Here is a 16,250-nt window from a genome sequence, read left to right as displayed (position 1 = left end):
AATGGAAGAAAGTGTTTAAACGAATTAAGTGGGGCTTTATATGTCAGCTTAAAAGTATTCATATCCTGTTATTCAAGTCACTCACAGTGCCTGACAAAGACACTCAGTGAGTCACTTGAGAGAGGAACATTGCACTTGCAGGTCTGCCTCTGATGACAGCAAAGAGGGATTTGCAAAGGCTGATGTATGAAAAAGAAATCTTCCTTCTTCAAAATGTGATTTTTCATGTAAGAGAGAGGACCCTCCCCTCTTCCCCAGTTTTACCTGGAAATTACAGTTCTGGTAGAGAGTTATGGAGGGAAAAGTGTTTGTATCTCAGTCTGCCTTTCCATTGCTGGACTGGCCTGCCAATTTACTGTTACCGTCTATGTGCTTGCGTTTGCCATGTGTCTACCCCATGGCTTCTTAGCTGTGACAGACACTCCCTGAACTGGTCTCCTCCAGGCTCTGGAAGCCAGACTTTGTAAAAGCCTGGGATAATGATATCACTGTCATCACACAGAGCCCTGCAACCTTGATGTCTTGTAAGCACTTGCCACTATGCAAAGTTGGATGTCTAAGGAAAAGCAGTGCAGGATACTGAAAAAAAGCCTGCGAGAAAGAAACAAATAGGCTCCAAATTGAAAACAACTTCTGAAAATAATTTAAATCCACTCTTTTAGAGAATAATCCGTTAAGCTAACCTGAAAAGAGAGTTAGTGGTCACTTAGTTGCAGCTTGCTTATTTTTGCGGGGAGAAAAAACAGGAGTTAAACAGTATCTTTAATCTGGCTTTAACTGAAACTGAAGAAAGCCTCAAACAGAAATTAGGTGCCATTTTCTGTCAGTGGAGTGATTATCTTTAGGCCCACACTGAAAAGGAGAAGGCTGTGGTATCCATTTCTCAGGATTTCCGAGCCCAGTTTAAATGCTTCATGCAAGATCAGGCTTTAGTCAAACACAAGCTATGGTTTAAGTGATAGGAAGCACTTGAGCTCAGCAGTCAGGAAATGGAAGAGCCCTGGCTATCCCGGAGGTCAAACCAGATGGTCTGACAGATACTTCTGGCTGGGAACTGTGTGCTGCTGAGCCTGGAGAGTACCTATTTTTAACAAATAAAATATTGCTGTACAGCTGGCTCTTTTGAGAAAATAGAATTCTCAGGACATTTCATTGCTCTGACTGTTTGCATTAGATGTCTTTGATCTCGGTTTTTGGGTGGTGTTACTGTAATTGCTGTTTGCATTGCCTATAGCAGGGCTCAGGGCAGAAAGAAAGCCTGCTTTGGTTGCAGCCATCAGAGAAACTGCATTCATTTGCAGGGAGTGCATGGGTTGAAAAGAAAAATGTGGCTCAAGCAAGAATTTAATTTTAAAGTCAGGTTGGAAAAACAAAAGGTTGTGATGTGAGAAGAGGAAGGTGGTTTTGGGTTTGCAGAGTGTGGCTGATAAAAATAAGTCCAGTGAAGTTTCTAATCATTAGATGTGTTCTGAATGAGTTTTGAAAATTTTTTCAAAAGTGAGTTTCCAAACTAAATGAGAAATCAAAAGACATTCACCACTGCAGCTTATATGGCAATTGTCTTTTCTGGGTATGTTGGGAGACAGAGGGGCAGATGACAGTGATAGTGCTGTGGAGGGTTGACTCTGGCTGGACACCAGGCGCCCACCAAAGCTGCTCTGTCACTGCCCTCCTCAGCTGGACAGGGCAGAGAAAATATAGTGAAAGGCTTGTGGGTCAAGAAAAGGACAGGGAGAGATTGCTCACAAGTTACCATCACAGACAAAAGAGAGAAATTAGTTTAATTTATTACAAATTAAATCAGAGCTGAATAATGAGAAGTAAAGCATGATTATGACCCTCTGAGATCTGCCACTCTCACTCTTCTGCACAACAATGCAGTTACTGTATGTAGCCTCTCACTACCAAAACCTGGCCACTCAACCCAAATACAGGACCATATATCCTTTTTTATTATGTCATCAGAATAGCAACATGGGCTTGTGGAGAAAGAATTGAGATGGCCAGGATAACAACAGTACAGGTCTTTTGAGCTATGATGTTCCAAAAGAAAAGTTTTTACAAGAGGCATCAGCCCCAGCTACCTGATCACAGCCTCACATCAAAGTGAGAATTCATCATCACAAAGCACCAGTTTGCATTCATCACCTTCTCACCATTGTGAGCCACAGCATTTCCTAGTATCTGAATTTCTACTGTCCAGCTGAATCTCTAATTTTGAAAAGAGAAATGAGGAAATGCGGACAATGCCCCTAGTCCCTGAACTAAGCAGTACTGAAGGCTTTGCCTCCCATTTTCAGTGCCATCACTTGTTGCAGCAGGTACTACTGCCCAACATTGTAATGTTCCTGCTATTCCTATGAATTTCAGAGTGCACTGTAACATTGCTGTTGTGTACTGTGCTTTTTCTTAGCAGTTCAGTACTGAACACTTTCGTCTGGGTCGTTGTCAAAAATGTAATCAGCACTTCCTCTGTTGACAGTGGGTCCATCTGTAAGGACAGCTAAAGCAGGGACTGTGTGTGACTTTAGTTCCCTGTAAAACCCTTCCAAATGATGCTGAGATAGGAAATACCCAGTGACGACAGGGTGGCTAATGTTCACAATTTTATTGTATATGTCATATTTTTTAGAGGTTTGCTTTCAAAAAACAACTCTGCAGGAATATCTGAAGGTTTCAGCTGTTAGTTTTAAAAGTGAACTTTTTAGCTCTTGAGTTGGTAGGTAAAGGAGAATTCCTGGAGAATTAAAAAAACAGAGGACTAACAAAAAGAACACAGTGTTTGTTATTTCTGAAATGATCTCATGATTTTTGGTTTTCTGATTCATGATTCTGTCATGTTGATGGTAATATGGGTGCATGTAATGGAAATAAACAGGCCCTCCACTATTTCTGCTTCTGCCTAAATAGTCCTATTTTTTAAAGCACATAAGTCCTCCATTGCTGGTTTCTGGGACTAATCACACAAATAAATTATAGTTTTATAGGGAAAGAGAGAACTGCTGAGTGTAACTGTGTTATCCTCTGTGTCCTGAGTCTGTGGCTACAGTGTTTAGGGAAGATTTCTGTTTAATATGAAAACTGCAGGCTCAAAAAGAAAGAAAATTAATTCTGGGTAGTCACAGCTTCTTTTCTCACTTATTTGTTCCTGAGGGTTTTTTTTTTTGGCAAGGATGAGGAAACAATGAGCCTAAATTTTTATGTGAATTTGAAAAACAGAGAACTGGTACAGTTTTGCTTGCCTAACTTCTGCAGTAAGAGGAGCCATGTTTTCAAAGCCTGGAACATATTTTAGATGTACCTGGGAAGGGAACATAATGCTGTTTCTTTCAAATAGTACTTGAATGATGTCCCAAGCTTCTCTATCACCTGCTTCCAGTCCTAGTAAAAGTTAAACATTATTAGAAGTAATAGATAACACATCTCTTTCAAACCCCAAATGCAAGACTTGCTCCCTGAATATGGATGTTATCAAAAAAAGCAAAATGGGGAAATGGCCATTACCGTGGAAAATGGAAGAAAAAAACAGAATAAAAAAGACCACATAAACCTCTTCTAATCACTCATGGAAAAAAGAGAAAATATCCACAACCAGAGTAAGGCTCCAAACAGGAGCCCTACTTACCTTACAAATGTATCTGTAGAAGTTTTGGGTTTTATTTTTAGTCATCGAACTTTGATCATATCTATTGTTAGCCCATACGTATCCAGTGCTGTGACATGAAGGTTTGCCTGTCCAGGCCTTTAGTTCTACCCCTGCAGTGGAGAACTTGTGGGACAGGTCCATCCAGAAGTTTTTACAGTTGTTGTTTGACCCAGTACATGACCCAAGGACAGTCTTTTAGGTTGTAGATATCTCAGAGATAGGGAGACTTTGCACAGCTTTTAAAACCTCTGGAAGGAGATGTGTTCAAAATCAAGCACACACCAGGATGTTTTGCTTGGTCCCAGTGAACTTCTGTGTTCTGTATGTCATCTGATCTCAGTACTCTCTTTCCCTACCAAACTTGGCCTTTTAATGAGACAACTTCAGAATTTCCACAGGAACTTCCATTTTCAAAATTTGTGAAGCTCTCAGAGTTTGGGAAACTGAAGCCCGTTAATTTTTGATGGTTTGGCTTTGTTTTGTTTTAAATGAATGCCATGTGGAGGTATTGGATACTTGATAAAGCATGCTGAGCATGTTCAGATCCCATGGGGAAGAATATGTTTGCCATATTAGTGGATTAAATATTGCTCAATCCTAGATTTAATTTTTCTGCTATACCAAGGAGGTACATAATTTCTTGCTCCAAATGAAATGCAAGGAAGCTACTCTTCTGAGGGAAGCTGGCATGCTGTGCTGTCCCTTTTCTAGTCTCACTCATCCTAGCTGTGGAGAACATGCTCTTCTGAAGGCCAGGTGAAAAGACATCATTCTCGCTCTGCGTGTTGGAGACCCACCCACACATGAGATACTCTCATCAAGGATATTTTTCTTTCTCTCTCATGCCCAACTGAGTCAGTGCACCTAGTCAGCAGCTGGCAAATATCGTGCCTTACAAACACAAAATAGGCGACTGCAAATCCCACGTGAAGATAAAGGCCATGGATCACTTGAGTTCTTAATCTAAATTGAGTGCAGAAGTGAGGAGTAAGACCAAGTGGTGTTTATGTCTTCTTCTTTAGTTCTTTCACACTCTTAAAACTGGAGATGGCTCTTCCAGTGGCCCAGGATTGAAAATTAGGTTTTTACTTTGGTTATTTGCAACCATCTGCTTCTCAGCCATTAAGCTAATAACAGTGTTTATTTTCCAGTTCCCTTAAAAAAGAAGAGAAACCTTTCAGGAAGGTAGTAGCACTGGAAATTCTACATACGGTGATCTAAAAAGACTGTCTCTACACCCAAACAATAACCTCTTCCTAATTATTTTTGGAAACCAATTTCTCCAGTTGTGAGCAATGGTATCCTGTTAGTAACCATGGCTCTGCTTGTTTGAAATATAAAAAATATCCTGCGTTCCAGCCAGAGCTACACAGAGTTCTCTGGCCTCAGAGTTTTGAGACAGTTTCAAATTAAGGCTTTGCTGTTTGTTTTGTGTTCCTTTTTAACTTGCTTTTGCAGACTTGTAGTTATGCTTTGAGCAAATTCAGGAAGAAGTTAATCGGTAGAATAGATCAGGGTCTTTCATATCATACGTCTAGGGTGTGGGTTTTTTTAGAGGACAGAAGCTAATATTAGCAGTTATTATAGTAAACTGATGTAAATGTTTAGAAATTAGTCATTTGAAACATGTCAGAGCTATTCCAGCCTTTCTGTTCTAGGCCAGATCTTATCAGATTTATGCTAATTTATCTGCATTTTCATTAAGAAGTTTTCACGCCTACTCAAAAAAGTTGTATCATCTTTTCTTGGTACGGACATTTTATATGTTGGCGCAGATGTAGTAAAGAAACAAAGAGTCTGGGATAGAGATTGGACTGTAGCCTCTGGTCTGATTTTAGTCTTCGTGCTCTGGTTGATCTTCTGTAGTTTGGTTTAGTCTTCTGTTCCTACTACCTGAGTTCATAGCTCTTCCAAACCCTCACTGCTTCTTGGGTTAGCTGTTTTAGGATTTCTAGTTGAAATTAATTTGCATTCAATATGAATACTTAATGCCCATGTCCTTGTACAAGCGTTGTCCCAGGGTATAAATAGCTCTTCTTTAGGAACATCGCGCCTGCTCTCAGTCCTTGTTTATCACAGTTATAATAAAACTCTATTTAATATCCTCTCGTAAGATGGAGTCCTCATCCCCTCCTGTGCCTCACAGCACCTTCTTTGTATCTGCTCCTGTCTCAGTGTTTCTCCTTCCCGCAAAGTTTTCAGACAGGTTTGTGACTTGGTTAGAGACATAGTATAGACACTTTTCGGAGCTCTTCCAAAATAACTGTGGCAGATCTGCAAACAGCCCAACCAACCCTACAGCTCTTTGCTTTAATCATTAGAACTTGCTTCAATTGATTTAAATACCAGTGCCTTACATTCTGCAGCTGGACAGATTTTTCGTCTCATCTTTTTTACCTGCACCAGGGAACCAGGTGTTTTGACAATGTGTTGACTGTTATTGTGGGTTTTTTTTCCAGGGAGGTTCAGCTTTTTCTCCAGCATCCATTATTACCTCAAGAAGAGCACAGACCCAAGCAGCAGTCCTGGCTGAAGATGTGGGATGCCCTTCATCCACCAGTGAGGGAACTGTAGCCTGCCTCCGCCTGTTGCCTGCTCGTGTCCTCAATGATGCACAGACTAAGGTACAACGTAGCAAAATATATGCCATTGGCAAGAAACCAAAAAGTTTGCATTTACACAAAGATGTGAGAAATCTTAAAAAGATAAATTATTCTCAATCCTTGTCAATGAGGAACTAGACTACTTTTGGTAGGGGGAAGTTGATGTCCATGACATCCACCTCTGAGCTATGATTCTCCTTTAGACTAAATTCCTTTTACACTGCTTTGACCATGCCTCCTAAATAAATCTAAATATAGTTTTTGCCTTCTTTCAGTTCCCTTTTATCTGCCCCTTGGTTTTACTCTAGAGGAGAGTTGTGTCTGTAGCTTCAATAACTGAATTTATGCAGAAAAGGAAGTGGGGAGGGATGCCAGTGTTTTGTATCTGAAGTGGGAGACTTGTGAAAGCTGCAGTATAAATAATTCTAGGGATGGATCTTTTACCCACAAATTAAAACGCCCACTTGACAATAAATTTTCTTATCAAGATCAGCATGGAGCCAATCACTTATTTAAAATAATATTTTATGTCTATAAGACCATCAACTCTTTTGGTCTCTTCAGCCTGTTTGACTTACTGAGACTGTCAGCAAAACCATTGTTTCCTCCCAGTGGTGAGCTTGCACTTATATTAACTGATCACTTTTTCCTTTGAAGGGTATCACATCAGTTGTCTTAAGCATAAATAAAATGGAAATGAAAGGGTAAGCTAATTTAACTGCACAATTCTTGCTTTTTTTTGCTAACATAGCTGCTAGCTATAAGTGGCCCATTCCAGTACTGGGGGCCAGTGGTGGATGGAATTTACCTGCAGGAACCTTTAGCCGAAGCCCTGCGGCGCCCTCAGCTTCGGAAAGTAGATCTGCTCATTGGAAGTGCTCAGCAAGATGGGCTCATCAGCAGAGCTAAGGCAATTAAGGTAGGAGGACACACTGTTAATGAACTAATGGTATAGTGATGACAGTAATCATATGCGGTTTTTTGATTTCTACAAGTTGTGAATTATGTTACATGGAAATATGCAAAGGCATTGTCCATCTCCAGCCAGTCCTGTTCATTATCGTATTTGTTGATTAACATTTCTTGGGGCCATATGAAAAGGTAGGAGATCAGCAGGGATTTAGCATTTATGTTTTCCAGTCTCCAAAACCTTATTTGTGTTTCAATCTCAGTAATATCTCACAAAGCAGAAACCAAGCTCGTAACTTGGTTATGAAGTTCTTCACTTTGCAACAGGATTAAGTCAGCATTTTGGGATGGGGGTTTTTTGGTAACCCGTTTTCTCTGTTGCCTTTAAGATGATTCATAAAGATGATTCTGAATATGGACTGCCTATAACTAAGAACAGCACTGGTCTGAGGTTTCAGGACACAAACTGGTGAAATGAAAAAGAATTGCATCCATGCTGTACTTTGGACATAAAAGTCCTCAAAAGCCTGAAAGTTTATCCACAGAGATTTTATGTCTTCTTGTGAGCCTTCTGGCACTGTTCGTTCCTGAGACAGCATATCAGTCTTTTCTAGTTCATTTGTCCTTCTCTGTGATAGGAGCAATAGCTCTTCTCTGTTTAACAGTGCCAAATTAAATTAAATGTTAGCAAGTGCTCAGATATGTGCTAAGAAATCAACAGGAGAATGTAACACAGCAGGGATTTTTTGAGGGTTTTCTAAGTGAGCTGCAGGTCTGTTACTATCTTTCTGTAACTGTGTGGATTTCATGTCTTGGCTGTGAAAGTTCAATCCCAACTTCTCTTTGTTGGTAGCCAATGACACATAGACCAATTTACTTCAGAATTAATGGCAAAAGTACCCCTTTGACCCACCTGAATTAAGTTCATATTACCTGTTTAGTCTCCATCAGAAGATTCCTGCTCTTATTTCATGTATCTTTCTCTTTTGGAATCAATTAAAAGAGGAAGTCATAGGAGGAAGGCATAGAAGATATACTGTGATGCTGGAGGCCTGCAGACAATGATCCAGACCTTGTAAGAGGGGAAGAAACCTCAGTAGCCTCAATATAAGTCCTGTGATGAAGACTTGGAAGTGAAATTCTTTTCTTTACAACTGTTTCCGCATATCACAGTTGTCTGGAAAATTGAAATGAAATTCCGTGATGTTTTAAAGATTATGCAACAAATCATGGTGTTGATGAAAGGCAAAAGTGCTAAATCCCAGCAGTGCCAGCTTGAAATGGAAAGAAAAAACACTTGTAACTGAGAGCTTAGCAGAAAAATGTTGCCTGTCCAAAAAGAAAATCTGAAATACCTTGTTTATTTAAAGGCTTGCAGAAAATAAGATTGGAAGGGAACTCAAAAAGTTGGTGCAACTCAACCCTAAGAAAGGGTCATATCTACCTCAGCCTGAGACCTGTTTGGGGATCCTCTGATCTTCCTTGTCAAAGTTTATCATTGAATCATGGAATGGTCTGGGTTGAAAGGGGCCTTTAAAGCTCATCTAGTCCAATTCCTCCTGCAATGAGACAGGCTGCTCAGAGCCCTGTCCAACCTGACCTTGAATGTTTCCAGGGATGTTGCATCCACCACCTTTCTGGGCAATCTGTCCCAGTATTTCACCACCCTCATTGTAATAAGCTTCTTCTTGATATTCTATCCACTAATCTACCATTTCTAGTCTAAAACCATTATCCCATATCCCATTGCAACAGGCACTACTAAGAAGTTTGTCCCCAAGTTTCTTATTACTATTAAGGTTTAAATATCCTTACTTAGAAAGATAATTAACTTCTTTACTACCTATTGTAGTAATAGCTACCTTACTTTGTCCTAATGCCTTAAGTCAAATTCCATCTGTGTTCCAGAAAACTCATAATATTCATGGTAGGTGGTTTTATTCTATTTTCTTCCTTTTGACTTTCTTAAGCTGTTTTCATGGTCTTGGTAGAACTGACGATTTTTTAAATGCACATTTTCCTCTATTTCTGTTTTCCTGTGGCTCCAGGTTTTTAAGACTTGAGGGAATAAGAGTGTTTTAACCAGTCTGTGTTCCTGTCTGGATTGTTTTCTTAAAGACTTGCTGCAAGGTTAAAGTTTCCTGATTTCTCCCTTGTTGACACAGTGTATTAATTGCTGGGAAACTGCAACGTTTATTAAGCTATTTAACAACATGCATTCTCCAGGTTCTCAGAAGAATTTCTGTGTCATAGCCATGACCATGTATGGTTTCAGTCAGTCAGATGAAGTCCTGAGTAAGCCACAGACGTATTTAGCCACAGTGATAGAAACTAGTGCAGATGGTGGTTGTTATCTGGAAGTTTGTGCCCCATTTCCTCTGTCATAATGTTATGAGGAACCTTTAATCTGTGCTAAATGTCCTCTCCCCACAATAGACCTCGAAGAAGGATTTGAGACAACCCACACTGTATCCCACTCTTCTACTTTATTAATTTTAAGGGTTCTCTTGAGGTAGATCTGTCTTGCATCTTTGTAAGAAAACCCAAAGCTGGTTTTACTGTTACACTAAGGAGTGTGGGAAGGATTAGCTAGGGGACAGAGTACTGAGCTCAACTCGGGGAATCAAGTTCCTAGTTTGCCTCTGACTACAGAGTATTTAATCTGTTCTACAAAGAGGGGACCAAACCTCCCTGGGATGAAAATCCATCTGGTTGTATTCCCACTCTGTAGAGAGAAGAACCATGCATGTATTTCAGTAGATAAACGCAGCTAAAAGGTGCTGTGGCATGTGTATGGATTTGACAAAGTCCTTCATTTCCATCTTTTGTAGGGTGACTGATTTCAGTGTAGTTAATGCAAAGAGTGGGGGTTAGAAAAACCCAGCCCCTGCTGACTTGTTCTGCCAGCTCCTGGGAATAACTGTGTTGGCCAATTCAGTCAAGGGCTTGCTCTGTTAATCCTGATCTCTATGAATACTGATCCTGTTAAGTGATGAGGATATACTTTTATCCATTTGGATATAAGCAAGCTTGAGATGTGATGCAAATCTTATCACTTTAGACTGGAGTTGCATGCAGGTTTTATAAACTCTCAGCAGATGAGTCGTAGAAGTGAGAGTAAAACCTCTAGACTGCAACTAGACCTAAAGGTGGTAAATCCAGTTGGCACTATGTTGTTCTCTGGGGGCTTTCTGACACTTGGTTGTGCTGGGTGTCTCTGTACTCCCACGGCAACACTGTGCTTGTGCCTATTAAGGTCTTCGCTATTAAAAATGAACTAGAAAGACAGAAGGCATCACTTAAGTGCTGGCAAAACATTTCTGTTCTATTTGCCTACAGTTAAAGGCTGAGGTCTCCCAATGATGCAGCAGGGAGCAGGATGTGCTCAGTGTCTTGTCCGTGGAAATGTCCATTTTATGGCATTCACTGAAATGCTTATTCATGTGAACTGAGACAGATTCAGCACTTCCTGCAGCGCTTCCTACTCATCCCCAGTGCAGCCATCAGATGGTTGAAACTAAGTGAGAAACAAAGCAGAGTTTGTTAAGGGACTGGCAAGTGGTACCATAATGCACTATTGTGTGGCATATGGAGTAGTTAAGCCTGAAACCATTCACTACAATTCCCATGGCAGACCTTCAGGGAATATTAGCTTTGAGCAGTCATAGATTAGGGCAGCTGAGCAGAAACCTCTGAAAATGTTGATTTCAAATCCCAACTGACAAAATTTTGTCCCTGTGCTATATGTGATGCTCAGGTGGGAGGACCTAATGGCATTAAATATATGGATTCACTCATGTGGCTCAATGTCTGTGTTTGTCTCTCTAAGCACATAGGTCAGTATAATCCAGTCCACATCCTCCATATGTTCAGTACCTACTGTGTAATCTCCACACTGCAACGATTTAGTTGAAATACTAAGGCTGTACTTTTTGCAGTTTCTTTCTTTTTCTTTCCCTCCTTAGTACAATCTAGTTGGATGCAAAACCCGAAACCAAAACATAGGGGACTGGATAGATAGAAATCTAGTTTGTTTACTTCATGTAAGCAACCAGACCTATGCAGACCAGAACTTCCATCCTGCACTGTATTACAATCAGTTAATTTCTTTAAGGAAAAAGGAATTCAGCAATGTACAACAGGTGGCAGATATATGTATATTTATTGTAGTGACCAGGGGAGCAGTGTCCTGATAAATCCCATCAGTGAGGAGAATAGGCTGATATCAGCTCTTTACTTCATCTTGCAACTAGATGGAATTCTTAGAAGACTCTGCTGAATGGCTGTCAGGTCTTTTACCATCCTTTGTGACAGTGTTTGTCAAAAGCCATATAAGGCCTAAGATCTCTGTTAGTGTTATCACTATTCCAGTTTATCAGAAAAAGTACATTTTGCCCCTTGGAAGATGTAAATGTCTGGTCTACCTACTGCTACAATTTCTTTTAAAATAAAACATTGGACTAGATTCATTCATATGCTTCGGTAGGTATCCTGCAGCAAGAATAGAAAGCAATATTTAACTCATTATTTAAGCTATGTTTATGATGACTTTGCATCACCAGAAGAGTAGAAGGGAGTGCGCCTGCTGACTTTAATGATTTTCTTACATGCTTTCTAAAAAAGCTTGAAAACCCCACTATAACTCTGAGGTCAGTTGCTAATGCCTCTTTAAAGGTTAGCAGAATGTAAATTATTTTACATGATGTGCAGCTGTTTCTATTAATCTGGTAGTAGCTGTTGTATCTACTGTAATTTGAAGATTGTTCGTTGGTTGTGTATTGTCTAATGGGAAACATTTGTTGGAGATGGAAAATTGGTCTAATTGAATCAATTTCTGAGAAGTTAAAATGTTTTGTCTTTTTAATGTTTAGTGAATTTCATTTTGAATGTATTTCTATAATGTTCAAGTCAGAAATTTAAATTATATTATATTGTAACCAAAGGGACACTTCAGAAATTCTTTCAGATTGTGCTATTTTAGTGCTGTCTGGGGGATGAAAATTCTTAAAATATATTACAAATGCCAGTTCTGTTTCTTATCCATCTCTGCCAGTTGAGTCCTCTTTCATCTGACTCAGCATATCTCAGGGACCTCACTCTATTATCAGTTATTGCTGAGAAAGGTCACCAGAGTTTTTGGGGCATTTTGGAGATCACAGAAACTGGTACATAGGCACAGTAAATCATAAAATCATAGAATAGAATTGTAGAATATACTGAGTTGGAAGGGACTCATCAGGATTGTGGAGTCCAACTTCTGACCCTGTGCAGGACAGCCCAAGAGTCACACCATGTGTCTGAGAACATTGTCCAAATGCTTCTTGAACTCTGTCAGGCTTGGTGCTGTGACCACTGCCCTGGAGAGCCTGTTCCAATGCCCAATCACCCTTTGGATGAAAAAACTTTTCCTGGTATCTAACCTAAACCTCACCCAACTCTGTGCCATTTCTTTGGGGCCATTTCACTGGTCATGAGAGTGAAGAGATCTGTATCTGCCCCTCCACTTCCTCTTGTGAGGATTTTGAAGTCCACAATAAGGTCTCCCCTCAGTCTCCTCTTCTCCAGGCTGAACAACCTAAGTGATCTCAGATGCTCCTTATAAGACTTCCTCTACAGGCCCTTCACCATCCCCATTGGCCTCCTTTGAATGGTCTCTAACAGCTTAATGTCTTTTTTATATTGTGGTGCCCAAAACTGCCACAATATTCAAGGTGAGGCCGCCCCAATGCAGAGCAGAGCAGGACAATCCTCTCCCTCGACCAACTGGCGATGCTTTGCCTGATACAGCTTGGTTTAATTGCTTACAATGAAAGGCTGAGGTCTGTCAGCCTTTAACTGCCCTCCTGGCTGCAGGCCACTGCCGATTCATATTCACCTTGCCATTGACCAGAACCCCCAGGTCCCTTCCTGCAGTGCTGCTCTCCAGCCTCTCATTTCCCAGTCTATACACACAACCAGGGTTTCACCATTCCAGCTGCAGAGTCCAGCACTTGCCCTTGTTAAAATTCACACAGTTGGTGATTGCCCATCTCTCTAATTTGTTGAGGTCTCTCTGCAGGGCCTCTCTGCCCTGGAGGCAGTTGACAGCTCCTCCCAATTTAGTGTTGTTGGCAAACTCAGTGTTCCTTCGAGTCCTGTATCCAAGGAGTTAATGAAGATGTTGAAGAGAATAAGGCCTAAGATGGAGTCCTGCAGAACCCCACTAGTGAACAGGTCACCAGCCTGATGTTACCCCGTTCACTATAACTCTTTGTGCCTGACTTGTGAGCCAGTTGCTCACTCATTGTTTAACATGGTTTTCCAGCTATGTGCTGCACATTTTGTCCAGAGGGATCCTGTGAGAGACAGTATTGAAAGCTTTACTGAAATCCAAAAAGATTACATCAGCTGACTTCTCTTGATCAGCTAGGTGGGTTACCTTGTCATAGAAGGAAATCCTGTTCGACAGGCAGGACTTTCCCCTCATGAACACATGCTGGCTGTGACCAATGGCTGCATTGTCCTCCAGATGTTTTTCAATACCTCTCAGAATAATCTTTTCCATGATTTTAGCAAGCATTGGTGAGACTGACAGGCCTATAGTTTCCAGGGTCCTCTTTATTGCCCTTCTTGAAAATCAGGACAACATTCACCACCTTCCAGTCAGCTGGGACCTCTCCAGATTCCCAAGACTGCTTGAAAATAGTTGAGAGGGGCATTGCAATGACATCAGCAGCTCTTAGACGAAATCCCGTCAGGTCCCATAGATTTATTGAGATCCAGCTGGAGCAGCAGATCCCACACAATTTCAGGGTAGACTGGAAGTTGATCATTCTTGCAGTCGTGGTCCTCCAGCTCAGGACACTGAGACCCCCTTGATTCGTCATTTGTGTTGAAGACAGAGGCAAAAGAATGTATTAAACACCTTTACCTTGTCTATGTCCCTGTTTGAGGTGACCATCCTCATCCTGTAAGGGGCTGATGTTTATTCTACACTGCCTTTTGCCATTAATATGTTTGAAAAACCCTCTTTTTATTATCCCCTGCATTCATGTCCAGCTTCAACTCCAGTAGAGCTTTGGCCACATAAATTTTCTCTCTACAGTGGCAAGCGGCATCTCTGTATTCCTCCCATATCACCTGACATTGGGCATATACCTTCTTTTTTTGCCTTATTTCTGAGGTAAGATCCCTGTTCAGCCAAACCAGCCTTCTGCCTTGTCTGCTTGACCTCTGACATTAAATACCTAAGGCTGACTGCACTGAGCCAGATAAAAGGCCTGTTTAGGACAAAATGGTGTTTCCAGCAGTGGTTAAGAGAGGCTGTTTGTAAAAATAGGGTAAGCAAATATGATACTTCTGCTAAATGCTCTGCAAACCTCTAGCACTTTGCAGCTCAGAGACTTCCTAGCCTGAATCGGTCTTTCTGTATCTAATAACCATAAAATAATTTTATTTTTTTAATTAAAAAACTCGTTCATGAAACTTCATCTCCACCAATTTGGCAGCCACAAAACCATGTGGCAAGGAGTTCCTCAGTTTAACTGTGTGTTGTTGTATAATGATCCATCTCCTTCTCTGTGGTTTTCAACCTTAATGTTTATTTGATACTTGGCCATCAATGACACAGTGAAGGAACAGTTCCTAGGGTACATAATCAATACCCTAAGATTCTTCTCTTTATTTCTCTCTGGTTTAAGTATCCATGACAGGTGTAGAATAAGGTAACAAATCCATTTTAAAAAGCCAATAAAATTAAAGTATTGCATGAAAGTTGCTTGTACCCGGATGATTTATACACAAGAGCTTGGGCTTTGCACTGGCATGGAAAAGCATCTGTTCTTACCCATAACTGCTAACCTCAGTCACCAAATGAGAGATCCCTATCTAGACAAACACTGCTTCTGCTGGTTGGTAGGAGTCTGAATTGGTGTGTGCCAAAGCTGTGATGGAAAGATTGCTTTTGAATTCAGTGAACTTTCAGTCAGGTCTCCAGTGATCATTTCTATTTCTTGCAGAAGAATATGCGTGTCCTTGCTGTATTTAAGCTGAACGATTCTGCAGGCAAGTGTGCTATGCAGTTTCTTATGTGGCATTTATGCACATGAATTGACGTGTCATGAGTGAGTTGCCCATCTTTTTCAAAGTACAGCTGTATTACTAAAACTGCCACCACATGACTCTTTCACAATGCATAGGCCAAAATCTAGCAAAAGAGGAATTTTTTACAAGTACGAGGAAGATTTCCAAGATCTTCTTGGACCTTGGGATATTTGGTAGTGTTTTCAAATCCCTCAAAATGACTTAATCAAAATGCACAGAGCATTAGAATATGTCACTAAGGACAAACCTCGGCCTCAGCACATCGGGAACTTATTTTCCGTCTTCGATTTCTGTGAATCTATTGAAAAGTAATTATTCCGTTTGTACTTTCTGTATAGGGTTGTGGAAAGACCTTCTAGAAGTGTGATGAAAACCAGCTGTGGGCCATCAAAATAATATTTTCAGTAAAGCATCGACACTAACTGGACTGGGCAGACACTGGCCTATTTTGCATCAGACTGACTGCCCAAAATAATAGAGGTGGTTTATTAGATCTTTTTCTCTAGAGTTCTTATCCAAGTTTCACCCAATATGCACCTACATGGTGCCCTCTTTAGAAAGGACTTGATGAACAGAGAAGTTGCTCTGTTTCTGAACTTGAAATAAATTCTTTAGAAAAAAATTAAAAAAACTGAATTGACAAAATAAAAAACTTCCTCAAAGAAAGATGTCCTGAAAAATTCCAGCAGTCTAGCTTTGATAAAAGTGTGTTTGGGTATGCAGTTTGGCACAGAAGATTGTCCCTGTGACATGGGCACTTTTCTCTGGGGAATGTGCCTTCATGTTAAGAAAGGTTTCAGACCACAGGAAAAGGGTGTTTCACTGTTGGTTTCTTTGAAAGGCCCTAGCAGTTATGAAGCTTGAAGATCACGTCTGTTCCTTGCATTGGAATTTGGAGAAATAGAATTTCTCTTCCAGGGCTAAGGCAGATATTATTCCAGAAAGGGACCTAAATACAGAACTTACAGCAGCCACATTATTTTGTAGGTGTTCCCAGAAGAGACAGGTTG

At 40.6% G+C, this 16,250-nt stretch overlaps 1 protein-coding gene across 1 annotated transcript in view; it reads left to right on the top strand.

The window, feature by feature from the left end:
• TG (thyroglobulin) overlaps positions 1–16,250 on the top strand; it is a 151,678-nt gene that overhangs the window by 111,834 nt on the left and 23,594 nt on the right. Inside the window, exons 42-43 of the mRNA XM_064644475.1 lie at positions 6,106–6,270; positions 7,001–7,168. Of these exons, the coding sequence (XP_064500545.1) occupies positions 6,106–6,270; positions 7,001–7,168 (333 nt within the window). The remainder of the gene's footprint in view (positions 1–6,105; positions 6,271–7,000; positions 7,169–16,250) is intronic.

Source organism: Pseudopipra pipra, chromosome 1, assembly GCF_036250125.1.
Source record: "Pseudopipra pipra isolate bDixPip1 chromosome 1, bDixPip1.hap1, whole genome shotgun sequence".
NCBI classification, from domain to species: Eukaryota; Metazoa; Chordata; class Aves; order Passeriformes; family Pipridae; genus Pseudopipra; species Pseudopipra pipra.
The sequence above is the reverse complement of the archived record's forward strand: the minus strand, read 5'-3'. Positions and strand labels throughout refer to the sequence as shown.